At 32.8% G+C, this 15,967-nt stretch overlaps 1 protein-coding gene across 1 annotated transcript; it reads right to left on the reverse strand.

Moving 5' to 3' along the window:
* Positions 1–2,896: 2,896 nt before the first annotated feature.
* Positions 2,897–8,542, reverse strand: LOC105340684 (uncharacterized). Its single transcript, XM_011446859.4, has 3 exons — positions 8,471–8,542; positions 6,658–7,249; positions 2,897–5,228 (listed from the first exon to the last, which is right to left on the reverse strand). The coding sequence occupies exons 2-3, from the start codon at positions 7,179–7,181 to the stop codon at positions 4,736–4,738; spliced, it is 1,017 nt and encodes a 338-aa protein (XP_011445161.3). The 5' UTR covers positions 7,182–7,249; positions 8,471–8,542; the 3' UTR covers positions 2,897–4,735.
* Between the last annotated feature and the right edge of the window lie 7,425 nt (positions 8,543–15,967).

The following is a 15,967-nucleotide window of genomic DNA, read 5'->3' on the forward strand; positions in this document are numbered from 1 at the left end:
ATAATGACTACTACCATTCACTATATATATATATATATAATCCAAAAGTTCGTGAGAGAGATACTTGTTAATCAGAAGCTGTCTGAAATCTATCGGCAAAAATAATTTCTATTTGTCACATTTTTCTTTTGATCCGTTCAATAAATCTTTCTTCAATCTCCAGGGAGAGTGAAGACGGGCGCTACAAAACCATTTACTGAAACTTGAGCCTTTTCGTCAGATACTCTCGCCTCATACGGACATCACAGAAAGATAATAAAAATATATTACTAATATGGTTGACGATAACGTCACTGACACTTTAAGACATATCTTTGATTTTCAGGTTTTATATTACACCAGCAAATGAAACACCTTTCAATAATGGAATATTTCACTTCTCTGAGAACTTTGCAGGTCAATCCTTTTTTCAATCAATTGACAAGAGAAAATCTACGACGAAGGTTTGGCAATGAAAAAAAAATGGTCAAAGATTTGTAACATTGTCAAGATAACGGTATTTCTATTACCCTCTCTCTCTCTCTCTCTCTCTCTCTCTCTCTCTCATACACACGTTAAATAAAGTTCTCTCTCTCATACACACACGTTAAATAAAGTACAACTCATACTACCTTTTGGAAACTAATATATTTTCTCACCTGAGCATTTAATTAATTCAACAAAAACAACAGTGTTACACTGTGAAAGGATAACAGCGTAGTTTTTTAATATGATATGATTAATTTGAAATATGATAATTCTGAGATGTGAATCGGTGCAGGAAAATGTGTGTCTAACAAATGAGTTACAAAAGTACGTGTATAAGCTATAGTGTATGTTTTACTACCGAGTGAATGGTGTTGTCACAAAGATTCTATAATTGCACTTCATGCAGTGAGAATAAGACATCTTAGACACGCTGGATGACATGGTAATCTGTGTGTTATCTGTATCTACACTGGCAAATTTCAAGGACCTTCGGAAATGCTTTACGTACAACAATTATATATATACTTCCAGATTTTCTGTTTTATTTTATTTCTGTTTCAGTGCCCATGCATTACTACTTGAGACAACGACCGTTTTGAATCATATCGTATTCACTTTCTTTCACTTTCGAAGCTATAAAGACATTAATTAATTCGAAAGTACTTATGGTGAGTCAGTGATATATCAAGTTGAAATATGTTGGATACAGAAAAAGTATCGCAAGGCTCTGATATTTACTCCCTAATGTTTTTTTTTTCATACAGAATTGTATACAGATATCGGACATAAGGGGGCTTGTTGGTCGACGTCATTTTTAGACTGTATTACTATCATTATAAAAAGGACTGTATATATATATATATATATATATATATATAAAGATATGGGAAAATATTTAAATTTTAAAGCTAAGACATTTGGATCTTTTTTTGTTACTAAAAATATTTTATACCTTAACAAATCAAATTTAAGGAAAATCTTGTAGGCGACTTGTTGACCATTGAGCCCCCTGAAAACACTGGCTTAAAATTTCTTTAGTTGATTTGTCGGTTTATTGAAATAGTCGAATTCTAACGAATATCGGTACTACAGCAGCGTAATATCGAACTGCATGATGCTATGTTCACTAATATTAGACTGCCAAATGTAAACAATTTTTAGAATACGGGAACAGGTTGATGAAACCACAGCAGATTTTAATCCTATGATGTACATTTATCTTATATACACTGTACTAAATTCTTATCCTTCAATGTCAAAAAATCGAGTCATTATTTTCCCATTATGTCTCATTGTTATAGTAAATTAAATTCATATAATTCTGTTTAAAGTAATTGCATACAATGTTTGATGGTGTGTTAGCTCTTAAATAACATCAGTGACAAATAAATTACTGCAAAAGATACGCTTACATAACTATGGTACGCTAAAATGACATATTATAGGAACAGCCATAGCATGTTAGTTTTCAAATGTAATATGGTATGCTAAGATAACAGAATAATAATAAGAAGCGACTGATGTAATGTTAATATATAACAAGGCCCATAAAAAATTGTGTTAAAGGTAACACTGATTAAAAAATGAGGTAGGTAGGGATTTTTTTTTTAATTTTATCATATTTTTTTCTGCATGAATCCTAAGAATGTTTGTTTGTGTCATATTTAAAAACAGATTTTTTAATAGAAATGATATAAAATTCACAATCGAAAAAAACCCAGACATTTAAAAATGGTAGGATCAGGGCATTTTGTAGGCCTTAACACACAACGTTTATTTTTAGGCCCAACGGTTTACTACTATTATGACTGCACGCTCTGATACTGTTATACAAGCTCATATCTTGCTGCAAGACAAGAAGTAATGCATTACATACATGTACGTGTAGATGTACGTGTACCAATACCATTAGACCAAACTCAGCGGCAGCAACGAAGGTCTGAATACTTATATTGAAACTACTCTTATCTGGAAAAGATGCGCCAAGTGGTTGCTGTAATAAGCATGCAGGGGTTGTCTTTCTTCATTTGGGTTAGCCCATGGTATATTGATCTTGCTTAGGTGGATAAAATTAATAGGTTTAAATTATAAGTGAATCCATGTCTTCTTTTTGGAGGTTATTTCATTATTAATGAAAAATTCAGCTGCACATTTTTTCTCTACATCCTCTCAAGATAGGTCGGATGAACTAGGTATCAAATGGAAAAATATTTATTTAAATGTTTGTAACTGTTAATTAAGCATAATCCAGTTTTGTGAACGAAAATTGAAATGATTTAGACAGATGGTGAACAGGAAATCAATCTTTAATCTGAAGGACATGGGATACTCAACCAAAAAAAAAAAAGGAAAAGAAATGAAAACTTGTGAATATAAGGAAGTTTTCGACAAAAGCCGATCTTATTTTTGCATTTTTCCTTGTATCTACTGTATGTTGAAATCTCGAAAAAAGCACATTCTTGGTCAAATAGGTACATCTTACATATAAATCAATTAATCAAATTTAGTCTTCAAACAAATAATACGCTTTAAATGGCTAAATATTATTAACATGTAAAATTCACTTTCCATGCGTCTTTCATGATTCTAAACAAGTTCTAAGGAAACATGTATGATAAACTGTTTTATTATACATACATTAGAATTGTATGTTCCAAAACTACAACAAAGTTTGCACATGGGATGTCTCCATTACTGAACATTATGACAGGCAATAAAATCCTTTTTATTATATTCTGGATATCATGATGTTATATCGATTTGAATAGGTCCTTGTCTAGCCTTTACAAAGACTTTAATAGGGCTGCATAGACATTGTCTTATTTAGACTTTATTAATTTCCTTAAGAAGAAGAGCCTTTTTTAAAGATATAGGAAAATATTCAAATTTTAAAGAAAAAATAATTTGATTTATTCTTTACTGAATAAATATTTTATAGCAAAAAATAATCATAAATTTAAATATTTGTTAGGCTTGTTGATTACTTTGGTGCCCACCCATTCCCCTTGAAGCTGCAATTACGTTGCTTTCTCTGATTACACTGTACATTATTGCTGTGTTTATTTAAACAATAAAATACTTTCTTTGGTGATTCATTCGGGATATGAAGGTAGCGGCATTGCAGGAAAAATACACAACCGGCGCTAACGAGTTGTGTATTTTTATTTATTTTTTCTACAATGATCGTTACCCTTATAACGCACATGAATCATCAAAGAAAGTTTTATATTACCATCTTTTTAACTAATTAATAAATTGATTACGAAAAGTAAGTAAAATTCACTAAATTACTATTAATGTTCATAAGAACGAGCCAAATCATCTCTTGTGAGACTTTGATCTTAACATCATCTTTTCTTAGGTCGCTGTAGGTTACGACCAATCGATAAACAGTGCGTGTCAATTTCAGTCCTGTCCGTTTCTTGTCAGTTTCAGCTGCTGTAGATTTCGACCAATCAATAAACGGGGCGTGTCAATTTCAGTCTTCATGGCTGTTTTTATAGAGCTATAAATTAATAAGTTTCGGAATACTACTTAATAGATGTAAATATAATGATTTGTCATGCAAAATGTTAAACTTAAAGGAATAAACTCACCCAACAGATTGTTTTAAAATGATATTTTCATAGATCTTTTTTCAGTTAACTTAACAATTATACTGGGGGGTTTTAAAACAGCATTCAATTTAAGGTCATGGCAAAATGTGAAGGAAAAAGTCCTTCGGGGGATTTGCCGTTCGATGCACAAACTTTTTAAACTATAGAAAGTATTTATGAGATGCAAGACACGGCTAATTTAAAGCTAATCTTTTTTCTGCAACAGTTATAAGCATCAAGTATTCGACGGTGGCAAACATTATACATTGTGTGTGGTAAACGTAATGTCATCATTGAATATTTAAAACAATTTTCCACCGGGTTCTGTGTTTAATTTTTGATGCAGCGAGACATTGTTTTAGTTTTATAGTACAGATGATTCCAGAGCAGTCATAGATATCTGTGTGTTTTTGACACACTTTTTTTAGTTCTCTACTGACCTTTGATGACGTCAATGGAACATCAATAATTCTAGGCTTACCTTTTATAAATAACCTTGGGACTAAAACACAAACCTGTTCCAAAACATGTTGAAAATATTACGCATTTCAACATATTAATAAATTATTTTTAATTGCTGGTTTTGTTGTTAGAATTAAAAAAAAATAAATCTCCTGGTAATTCTATCTTGAACTCTTGACTAATACGCATGCACACAAAAAAAAATACACCTACCCCATTGTTGACGTCGAATCTTCGGGATCATCTCTGCTGGGTGTGGCCAATAGTCGATGATATGTCCTCGCTTTGCGTCGCGTGTCAAAACTTTGACCCTGGTTAAACTCTGAACGACTAGCCTGCCTGTACAAAGCATCGTAAGTGCTACACTCAGTACTTAAACCCGACCCCCCGGGAATATCAGCAGTATTAATAGATAACTGTTGGTGACTTCTGGGGACATGGTAATCGGGTACGTGTACGTGGGGATAGGACTGGTCCTGTGGTTCCGTTTTCATTTTAGTGTACGTATATTGACAATTATCTCCATATTCCAAGACTTGTGCTACATTAGACTGTTGTTGTTGGACATTGCGTCTGAATTTGAATGGAATGGGTCCAGTGTTAGAGGAATGATGCGTTTGGGGATACATGCAAGCAAACAGACTTGTGGAATACCTATCCTGTGTACTGCATGGAAGAACGGTAGCGCGACAGCCAACCCCACTGAATTGAAAGATAATTTTCTTGTTATATTGAATTTCAATTTCCAGTTAATAAGCATTCAAAAAGATCTTTAATTCAGAAGATGTTTTATCTAAATATTATTACATGTATTTGTTCGAAACTTCACCCCCTCCCCATGCACACCCATCCCCATGCACACACATTACAAAAACGCACGTGTGCCGCGAGTAAAATATGTATTGGTTTCTAACATACGATCGGGAGTGGCACCATATACGTCCTTATTATCACTTCATTACCTTCCTTTTATAGAATATCTGTCTATAGGTTGCTTATACCTTCTTCTTCTTTTCTTTTTTTTTTACAATAACACTTTCAGCTTAATCCGAATCTTTAGTTCATATATGTATAGAGCAGAGCAAAGTGTAGTATATTTATCTATTTCATATTTTGACGAGTAATTTATTTTAAATTTGTTAAAGTTTTCCCGAGACATTTCAAGGTAAAGTGTCAGAAAATTAATTAAGCAATAAATCCAGCAGGCCATAAGGTAAACATAACAGATAAAATCCTCATGGTTTTAACTATGTGTTATTCTTAACCCCTCCCCCAGTTTGCCTCAATCTTGTACAGTGTTTGTGCGAAAGTTTTAGATCGCCTAAGATTATAAAAAGATGTCGATATGTTGGCTTTTCTTTATTTATAAATGTAGCTAATAATCATTTTCCATTTTTAATTAGTTTTTCTAAATCTAATTTTAATTTTATATATTAGCAATTGTTTTTTGCTCAAATGTCAACTTCAACACGAAGTTTAATTTGCAACAAAATTAATAATACGTCACGAATTCCGAAATTTGAACAACAATAAAGACGACATGATCGGCAGATAAATATAAGTTTAGTGACTGGAAACAAACATTTATATTTTGGCCCTAGACATTATAGTAATTTAAAACATAACCTCAATTCTAAATACGATCAATTTATTAAGTTAATATGCTATAACTTTAATTTGATTCAGCACCCACTCTCTCTTTCTCCCCCCCCCCCCCCCTCTCTCTCTCTTACAATCACGATAAGAAAACATTTTGTAATAAAAGTTTTAAAACGATTTATAATCTTTGTATATTTTTATAAAAATGAAATTCCACACTGTGATAAAATCAAGAATTATATTTAAACTACTGAAATTTAATTATTTAATCTACTGAAACTTCATTTATATCTTTGAAAAACCCTTAAATTACAATGTCCTGTTTTCATAATATATCATGTTTCCTTCTAGCCCTGGGTGGGTGTAGATATTAATCACTGCAGGGTTTCCCCAAAATCTTATACAATTAACCTCTGCTGGTGCTTTTAATTTTTTTTTTTACTTAAAAAATCTGCGTGTCCTAAAGTTTCAAGCTATTATAACAATTTTGTTTCACACCATTAAGGAAAATAAATTACAATAGAGTGCTGACCTTGTATTCTCAATGTTGACAAAATTTTGCCCCATCTGACTGTACTGAATGGGCATCTTCTCATCGGTGTCAGTCTTAAAGGGGTCATACAGATGTGACCTTGTTGTTAGGTCGAGCGTGTCGTCCAAGCTCTGGCGACGGCTGAGGGTGGAGGATGGGCCAGGGTTTAACCCAAGGTCCAGACTCTTTGATACGCCCTTCTCCAGCCGTGGACGACTGGACATCCTCTGAGAACACGACCGCTCGGAAAAGTCCGCCAGTGGATTGTAAGTGTCCCTGGGGGTGGAACCCTCGCCCGACTCCGTCCAAGGAGGTGCTGCACGGGTAGAGGTGTAAGAGACGGTAGCCGACCCTCGCTGATAGAAGTTTGATATAGTTATCGGGATGTCGTGTTCGAATTCACAGGAAGCTCTCCGATATTGAGTGGAGGAACTCGAGGCCGGTCCGTGAGGTGTATTGGAGCCGTATCCACTCTGCGAGAAGTCCAGGGGTAGGCGTTGTCGAGATGACCCAGGGTTATCCATAGCAAAGACGTTCAAATCCTGCGTCGTTGAAAGCAATGGTGCGCCCGTCTCTTTCACTTCACCAAAGACTGGGAGAAAAAGAATCAAATTAGCGTTCATTTTCTCTCTTACTACAAAATTTAATCAAAGGATACAATATATCACTGTTACATGCACTAGTTGTACATATTGATTTACCTATATAGAAAGCGCATCTGACCCTTAACAAATGCAGTGTGCGTCAAGTTTGACGCAGTGTAAACTGAAACTTCAGGTAAACGTACCCGTGAGCCACCTCAGTAAGACTATCATCTGTTTGTAGGTTCGAGCGTATTTAAACTACACGTGCGATGACGTAGTACCAATTGATTGGCCCTCCACGTAATCAAAGATTGATTAAGACACATTAACATTTATGTCTTGACATTGTATAATTCTTTACAACTGGAATTGGCAATTAGTAAGGGACTAGTGAGAATAAACAGAACGATCAGAGGAATGAAACAGCAACAGTTACAAGCGCATTAAATAATAAAAATCCTTACACACAGGCCTCTGCAGTAAGTGACGACATTCTGTTTCCAAACTCATCAAATTTTCATTAAAGCGAGCGTTATATCGGCTCGTCTGTGACGCAAGCTTGTGACATAGAAACCATATCGGAGTAAATTATTTATGTCAAAAGTCGAGGCTGGCATCAGATGTTTATTATTAGAGAAGAACATTACAATCGTTAGACGACAAATTGAAAACAGGGATTGAGTGGGAAGCAGTCATTACTTTCCAAACTGAATGAAAAATTTATATACTACACACAAAGAAAACTTGTTTATCGAAGGTAACAAGATAACTATGTATTTATACCTACAAAACAAAAACGGACTTCACATATAATCTGCGGTAGATATGAAACAATGAATGAAGATACGGGCTTGAAAAAATCAATTGGAATCATACACTCCTAAAGAATTTTTGAATTTCTATTCATTAGAAGAATAAAAAGATATATACATTGCGAGCAGCGATGAAGCTTTAGTGACTGTCAATTTTGAAATAAGATACTTTTTGGTGGTATTCTTACAAACAGACTTCGACGTTGTTGCAATTAAGACCCGAATACACGAGTTCGTCAGTAGGCAAATGTACATTTCATACAGACGGATTCATCATCAAACGTATACATTTGAAACACTGTGTAATGCTAACAATATAAAATTGAAGAAAAAAAATACATTAGTATATTATTTCAATCCTCTCCCATGAAATAAAGTATTTAAGTAATATATTGAATACGATCGTTCTATACTTACGTTCACAGTGCGAATCTCCTGTAAAAGTGAAAGACACGTGTAGATTACAAGATATCAGTGGGTAAACTGAAAGTACGCTAATCTATCCCTGACGGAATGTCACGTCATACTGTTAAAATTAGATCGATCAGGGGGCGATTTTCATTTCGGAGTAAGATTTTTTTTTAGACGCCTACATGGTAGCAAGTGCGCGTTTTATAATTTTTCTCGAAGTTCCTTCAGGAATCGTGCACCAATTTTTAGACTCATTAAGTTACAGTGACTGAAAAAAAAATCGCCAACATAAATGGTTTATTAGATTTTTTTTCTTACATAAAGTGTGAAACCAACTTTTCTGCTTATGCTAATTGCTAAGTGAAAATTAGTAATTCTCTTGAACAATTATAATGTTGTTTGGAGTGTGAATATACAGCAGTTGGCTTTTAGCACTTCTTCCCAATTGTCTTGTCAAAAAAGATCCGGGACGTAAGGAAGCGTGAAAAACACTGATGAAGTGTTGATAGCAAATAGCAAGGGAAACTTGCGTCAAATTAAAAAAAAAAAACTTTAACATTAATGGCTTGCCCTGGAAATACAGTCGAATGATCAAATTGAGCAACTTAGAATTTTATGATTTTTTGTTTTGGCTTTAAAGCTGAAAAGAAACAGTATCAATATTTTGTTTCTGTCATGTTCTTACTTCCTTTTATAAAAAAAAATGTTAAATTTGCTTTCATATTTTTGAACAATTGATATGGTTAATCTTTGCTAAGATCCCAGAAATCGATTTTAATAATCAAATAAAATATACGACATTCCAAAGTATACCAGGAAAGACATTTCAATCTTCAGAATCTTGTGCGTACAGCTGCCGAAGGGTAAGATTTCCCTCATTGTAGGATTTTCCCCGCTGTAAAATTTCTCCAATTGTACGTTTTCCCCATCCCGTCATTTCCCCCGTTGTTCGATTTCCCTCATTGTAGGATTTTCTCCCAGGAAAAAAAATCCTACTCTAAAGCAGACTTTTCATTAAGAAAATCCTTCTATATGACCATTTTTCTCTTTATTTTCAACCAAAGTGGTATTTCTCCCATCAATCCTTAACGTTGTGATTTAATTTATAATTATAATCAATAGTATATAACTCTATATAGACGAATAGTCAATAATTTTAATATTAGCTCGTCCGAAAAATATTGGCTGGTCAATATTTTTTATATTGACCGACTATTAATATTGTCGGGCGATATTTCGTCCCACGGGGGCAAATATAATCAATGAAAAATACTTGTATAATTTTAGTGCAGCAATCGAGTTAACATGCACATATTCAATAAAAGATGGGAATACATGTTGTATAATATTTTGAAGAATTTATTGCATTCTAAAATCCATCTGGATTCAGCACCCATCTAAACTACTTATATCTTTTGAGAGAAAAAGAAGAGGGCACTGATTGGGCAAAAGGGTACAGCCATTATCTCAATTAAGAAATGAAGTATTTATATGATATGCAGGGCGTTACTGGAAGGTGACAAGTTCTACTCTCCCTCCTCGGAAAGATGATTCTAGAGTTTGAATTTTTTTTGGGGGGGGGATTATTTCAAAGTGGCGGTTTTTGGCGTGAAAGTACATTAGAATTAGTTTTCGCAGAATGAGCGTTTCGGTGGTGTTAGGGATAATTACGTAATCTGAATGTAACCAATTAATTCACCACCATTAGTTTTAAGATTCACATAGTAAGACATTGAAAAAAAAACCACAAGACTAGATAGTGCCAACAAAAAACATTTACCTTAAAATAAAGGTACTTTGCTGACGGACAGCTGTAGTTAAAATGCAGTATCATGATTATACATGTTTATAAGCTGTGGTTTTGTAATTAAGTTATCAATGAGACTCGTAGTCTTGACTTATTTTTTGCCGACACTTTTTAACAATAAATCGCTCTTTCAACTTTTAATTGTTATGCAAACCTTCGTAAAATGACTATTTTATTGCCCATAGTCCCTTACAATGTCAAATACTAATACCGGCATGTGACATGTGATCTCCCTTTCTAGCATCTTTTAGTGCATATACGTATTTTTCTAAGATGTAATCTAAGGTGCGCACAAAGAATTTGAAAGACGAGATCCCCATTTAGATTTTCTAAGATTATGTAAGTATAACTTGCTTGCATATATCTGATCAGCCAAAGATTATTGTTTATATAAAATTTAAAGATAACGTGAAACTACCGGCAAAGGAAAAACATTTCCGTGTTTTCTAAGGCGAACCCCTCCACGTTTGTTTATGATAACCATGAACAATAATACAATTTGAGCTCTCCTGACGTTTCTTGTCGCCTTGGTTACGGGACTGACCTAGTTTACATGAATAACAAGACTTGTGACGAGAAGTCGCTTCCACTGTAGAAATGACATAACAGATCACGTGATAACAAACGTATTTATACCCAGTGCAGCTAATTTTGTTTTCGAAAAAAAAGTTCAAAATCAAAGCACAAAGGCGTTGTAATGAAGATTTTGAATTATTTGAAATATTGAATCGTGTCGATACTAATTTACCAGGGGCCAAAACGTTTTTTAGGGCGTAAAATGATGATAGAGCAAAGTTCTGGTTCTAATTAAATGGGAATCTAGCAAAGCAGATATCAATGACATTTTGCAACTAACCTTTATACCCAGTTTGACATAGTGTGATTATTCATATACATGTACATATATTGACATCCACTAGGTATTTTCATCTCATATGAGCGATGAACGCATACTACTACAGACGAAATCGAATCACGGCGTAACCTTTTTACATTGATTTGTCAGATACGCATTCCCTGATCTTTTTACACTGCATTCAAACGTTTTTATTAGCAGTGTCCTGGACTTTTCCGGGTATTAATTTACAAAGTTTATTCAAGTACCTAAAATGAAAGTGTCTATCTTTTTCTAAATGATACATGTATCTTATTTCATACTTTATGGATTTACCAAATAAGTAAAAGTAACTTTTATATGTAGAATGACTGATCTTATCTTCTAAAAAAGTGTATAGTGTATAAACTGGAGGTGTTTTTAGTAACTTAATGTGAATGAGTTTTTCTATACAGTTAATTTGCATGAATAAATAGTGCAAAGGGTCGAGTTCGAATCATGTCTGCAACAAACTCAAATTTTTAAAGCAGCGTCTATCTAGTTTTTCCAGTTTTAACTACTTCATGTTGGTCAAAATTTACTCCCTTGCTATTCAAAGGGTCAGAATATTTAAACTTTAAAATGAACGAATTTTCTAGAGAAATCATATCAAAGAACAAGTATTCCTAACGAAAATATTATGTATGCAGTATAAGATGACCGAGTAAGCCTTTAATCTAAATTCCTTTATTTACATTCACAGAGTTTTGACTTTCTGAAAATGCTGGATACACTTGATTTAACTTTCATTGTCACAGAATCAAGACACTGTATGACGTAGTACTAATGATGTTCAAAAGAACAACACGTGTTCAATGTATCATGGTTACGAGCCTCGGGCAAGTGGAGGCAGCTCCGTCAGCCTGGAGTAGTCCATGGGTTCGATACCTCGCTGTGGGGAAATTGGACAACAACAATTTATCATTTATAACAGCAAAAAACCTTGGGTTTTTAAAAAATTATTCAAATGGGATAGTCGTTTGCAGGATTGAATATTGCTTGATGACGTCATCCCGGATTCATTTAGACGTAAATACTGAACTTTAAAAGTACGTTTGGAACAATTTAAAGTATATTATTGCATTGTTCATTAGTTTTGTAAAAATGGAAAAACATGAAACATTAGTTGATAATCATAAAAGTTTGTTAGTCATGCAAACACACCAATTGAATAGAAAAGCCTGCGCTGTTCTCCAGTTAATAGAAAGTATTATAAAATAAATATCGTTTATATTCTATTCTCAATTTATATGAACATAAAGTTATGTTTCTTTCATCAATTTTCTTTGATTATTTGAAAAGCATGCTTATCTGGTTTTTTTACAGCCTTTCAAAAGCAATTTACAAAAATGACGTTAATTAAGGTGTGTTTACTAGATAAATTACCCTATATCTCTGGTTCAACCGATCATATTAAAGTCAATCAAATAAAAACAAAATATCTAAATACCTCGGGGTGGAATAAGGTTATACATGTATATGACATATATGCATGTCAATATTTGCATGCCGTTCGGGCAGTTTCCAAGAAAAAGAAAAAGAAAGTATGGAAAAAGAATGAATTTAAACCAAAACTTTCTCCTTGCCTGTAAATGAAATCGGCTGTACGCAACTCCCTATCAGCAAGTTATTTCACTTCTCCCTAGTCAGCAACCTTCTCCCTACTCAGCAACCTTAAGGTGGTTCTCCCTACTGAGTAACCTTAAGGTGGCGGGATGGTCAACAAGTTAGTAATCAGACCTGCTTTAAACTCTTAAATATGATATACACGGCTGTGAACTACATTTTTTCATTGAGTAAAAAAAAAATCCAAGCTTTTAACATTAAACTATTTTCTATATCTTTATACAGAACTCTTCGTCGAAAGGAGGTAAAAAGTAGCCTTAAAATGGCAACAACAACCCTTCAGCCCTCGTAACAGCTGTTTAGCATATCAGTATTATTTGACCTTCCCAAATCAGGTCGGAAATTTAATAAGTTATTGTTGTTTTAATGCATTACCTCAAACATCTTTTTTAAGGGAAGAGTCTGCGTTCTCATTTAAAACATTTTTACCGATACATAAATATACGAATTTTGAAAATAAAGTTACATTTGAAAAAATGTAATGTAAAAATATTCAGTCGGCTCTGTAATATATTAAGATTTTTTTCGTCATTGGATATATGTAGAACTTCTTTTATGGTTTCTGATTTTTTCATTATATGTATCAAATCTGGAAAGTTGCAACAGCCGTATGTCTTATGCAAGCAACGAGATGATCCTACTTTTCCAAAAGTTCATTTGTCGATTCAAGATTTTGTGGTAGTAAGCAAATATTTGAGTTTTATTTTTTAATATTATCTTTCTAACACGGTCTAAGGAGCAACTTCCGACAGGCAAATCAATATTTCTAGAGTGTTTAGTGTTTTAAATTTTTTTTTAAAAATCGTGAAATAGATTTCAAAAGCACAGATAAGCACAAATTCAACTTAAATGAATTCCGAACATAAATATTGCATTATGAAAAAAAAATATATAAAGTGGATAATTGAAAAACTAGAGTAAAACGTATATGGTGACATTACCCAGCTCGCTTTAATTGACAGGGTGTTAACTTTTACCTGCTCCTTTGGGAGGACTAGAAAACAGCTAAAGATTTGGCGTGACATATATTTGAGATTATATCAGTTTTACATCATGTTTAAAACTTCAAATGAATTTTTAAAAAAAATAATAATAAAAGGGTTCGAATGAAGAAAGAAATATCGAAAAGCTCGATTTCTGAAACATGAACTTATATAGTACATGTATATGACTGCGCTAGATATAGTTTGCAATACGATAACACAGGAATCGAGTATACGGTTATAGACACTACCAGGTGACTGAAATCGATTGTGGTCTAATAAGTCTATTTTTAAATGCAGTTTCTTTTTTTTTAAAGTTTAAATATGTTATGTTTCTAAGCTCTGAGGTCAAAGCTAAGACAAGCATTGTCCTTACAATACAGAGTAAGAGGAGAGTGAGCTCGTCTGAGTTTGTTTGCCAGTGAGCAAATTGTTAACGCAAAGACATTACGCATTTTCATAATTCTAAATTAAGGACAAGAGCGTACAAGGCCTGACAAATACCCCCGTACCCAGTATTTTCAAATGGCATATGAACATATAAAAATTCTTTACATTTGAAAGTGTGCATCAGTACATGTACATGTATAATATAGAACTGCATTATCTGACAAATAAATAACACACATTAATACATGTACTTGGTACTTATCTTCTTTGTTTTATTTGTTTGCTTCCTAAACATTACAGCATGATCTCATATCTGTGCTAGCGCTATTTTTACCCGACATTGTGGGTACAGAACATGAACATTACGTAATTGTTGTCATTATATAAATGGTATTGGATATCTTTTTATAATAATCCAACAAAAAAGCAAAAAAAAAATGTTTTACTTAAAAGCAAATGATTTAAAAATAAAATGCCGTCTATACGATTCGAACACCCTCTCCATCGAGAAGGATGGACTACGAGCCTCCGCGTATGACAGTGAGCTACGTTTTTTTCTTTGTTTTTTTTTTAATACTGATTTTATTTGAAATTACATACAAATTGCTTGAGGTAATACCTCCGCAGAGGCCCTCGTTGTATACCTTACCTGGGGTGCCAGGGGCCCCCTGGATCGGTAACTATGTAGCAAAAAAAAAAAGAGGATACCTTATACATTTATATTTTTACAAAGTAAATTAAGTTAATAAAGTGAAGTAATATAATTATAATCATAGTAGATCATACACATATCTAACTTAATAGTGCGAATTTGTCATTTTTTTTCCTTATGTAAAGATTTATTGAAAAAAAAAAAAAAAAATATATATATATATATATATATATATATATATATATATATATATATATATATATATATATATATATATATATATATATATATATGAAAACAATTCTAAGTCATAATTTAAATACAATTTACGAATAAACATGTAATAGGAATTGACAATTGTGAATATAGAGAATATAAAATGCGGTACTATGCGGTAGGACTTGCTTCTACAGTCACAGTTCTTTTTGTCCTATACCGCATAAAAGTACGAGAGCCAGGTCGCCCTCTAGTTCATTATATTCTATTACTAATTATACAACATTATTGTTATTACTATTTCATATTTTACAATTTACAGCATTTCAGAAAGAGTTTTAAGTATACAGTAATCAAAATTGACAGTTTGTGCTTGCTGATTTACAAGGAAAAAGCTTGCAAGCGATGACCTTAAAAATAAAATTAGGCCTTCATTTGTGACATTGTCTTCCATCAATTTACATTTCATTTTGTATTTAAAATTTTTACATGCAATGAAGGATATTACATTGTTTAAAACTACATTGCTTTGGTTTCCATTATAAATAAAACCCAAAACAAGATGTTTCCAAGCAATATTAATTTTCAGTATAGCAGAAACCTTTTTCCAGATGTTTTTTACAAGTATACAGTCGAAAACTTTTTTGTATTTTCAATTTCTCGACAATACGTACAAAATTTATCAATATTTTTATTCCATTTGCTAAGGTATAGATTATTTGGCAACAGATTGTGCAATAATTTAAAATTAAATTCAGCAATGCTTTTATCATTAATTTTTACAATTTTTTCATCATATATTTTTCGCCAACACAATGAGTTTATGTCGCTAAATTCATTTTTCAATTTACTCTCCATGATAGGTTTTTTGGATTTGTCATCAAGTAGTATTTTATAGAAGAAGCCAGATTTCGTTTTACCGATATCTTTTATTTCTCCTTGTAATTTAAAATGA

The sequence above is a fragment of the Magallana gigas genome, chromosome 6 (assembly GCF_963853765.1).
Source record: "Magallana gigas chromosome 6, xbMagGiga1.1, whole genome shotgun sequence".
Classification (NCBI taxonomy): Eukaryota; Metazoa; Mollusca; class Bivalvia; order Ostreida; family Ostreidae; genus Magallana; species Magallana gigas.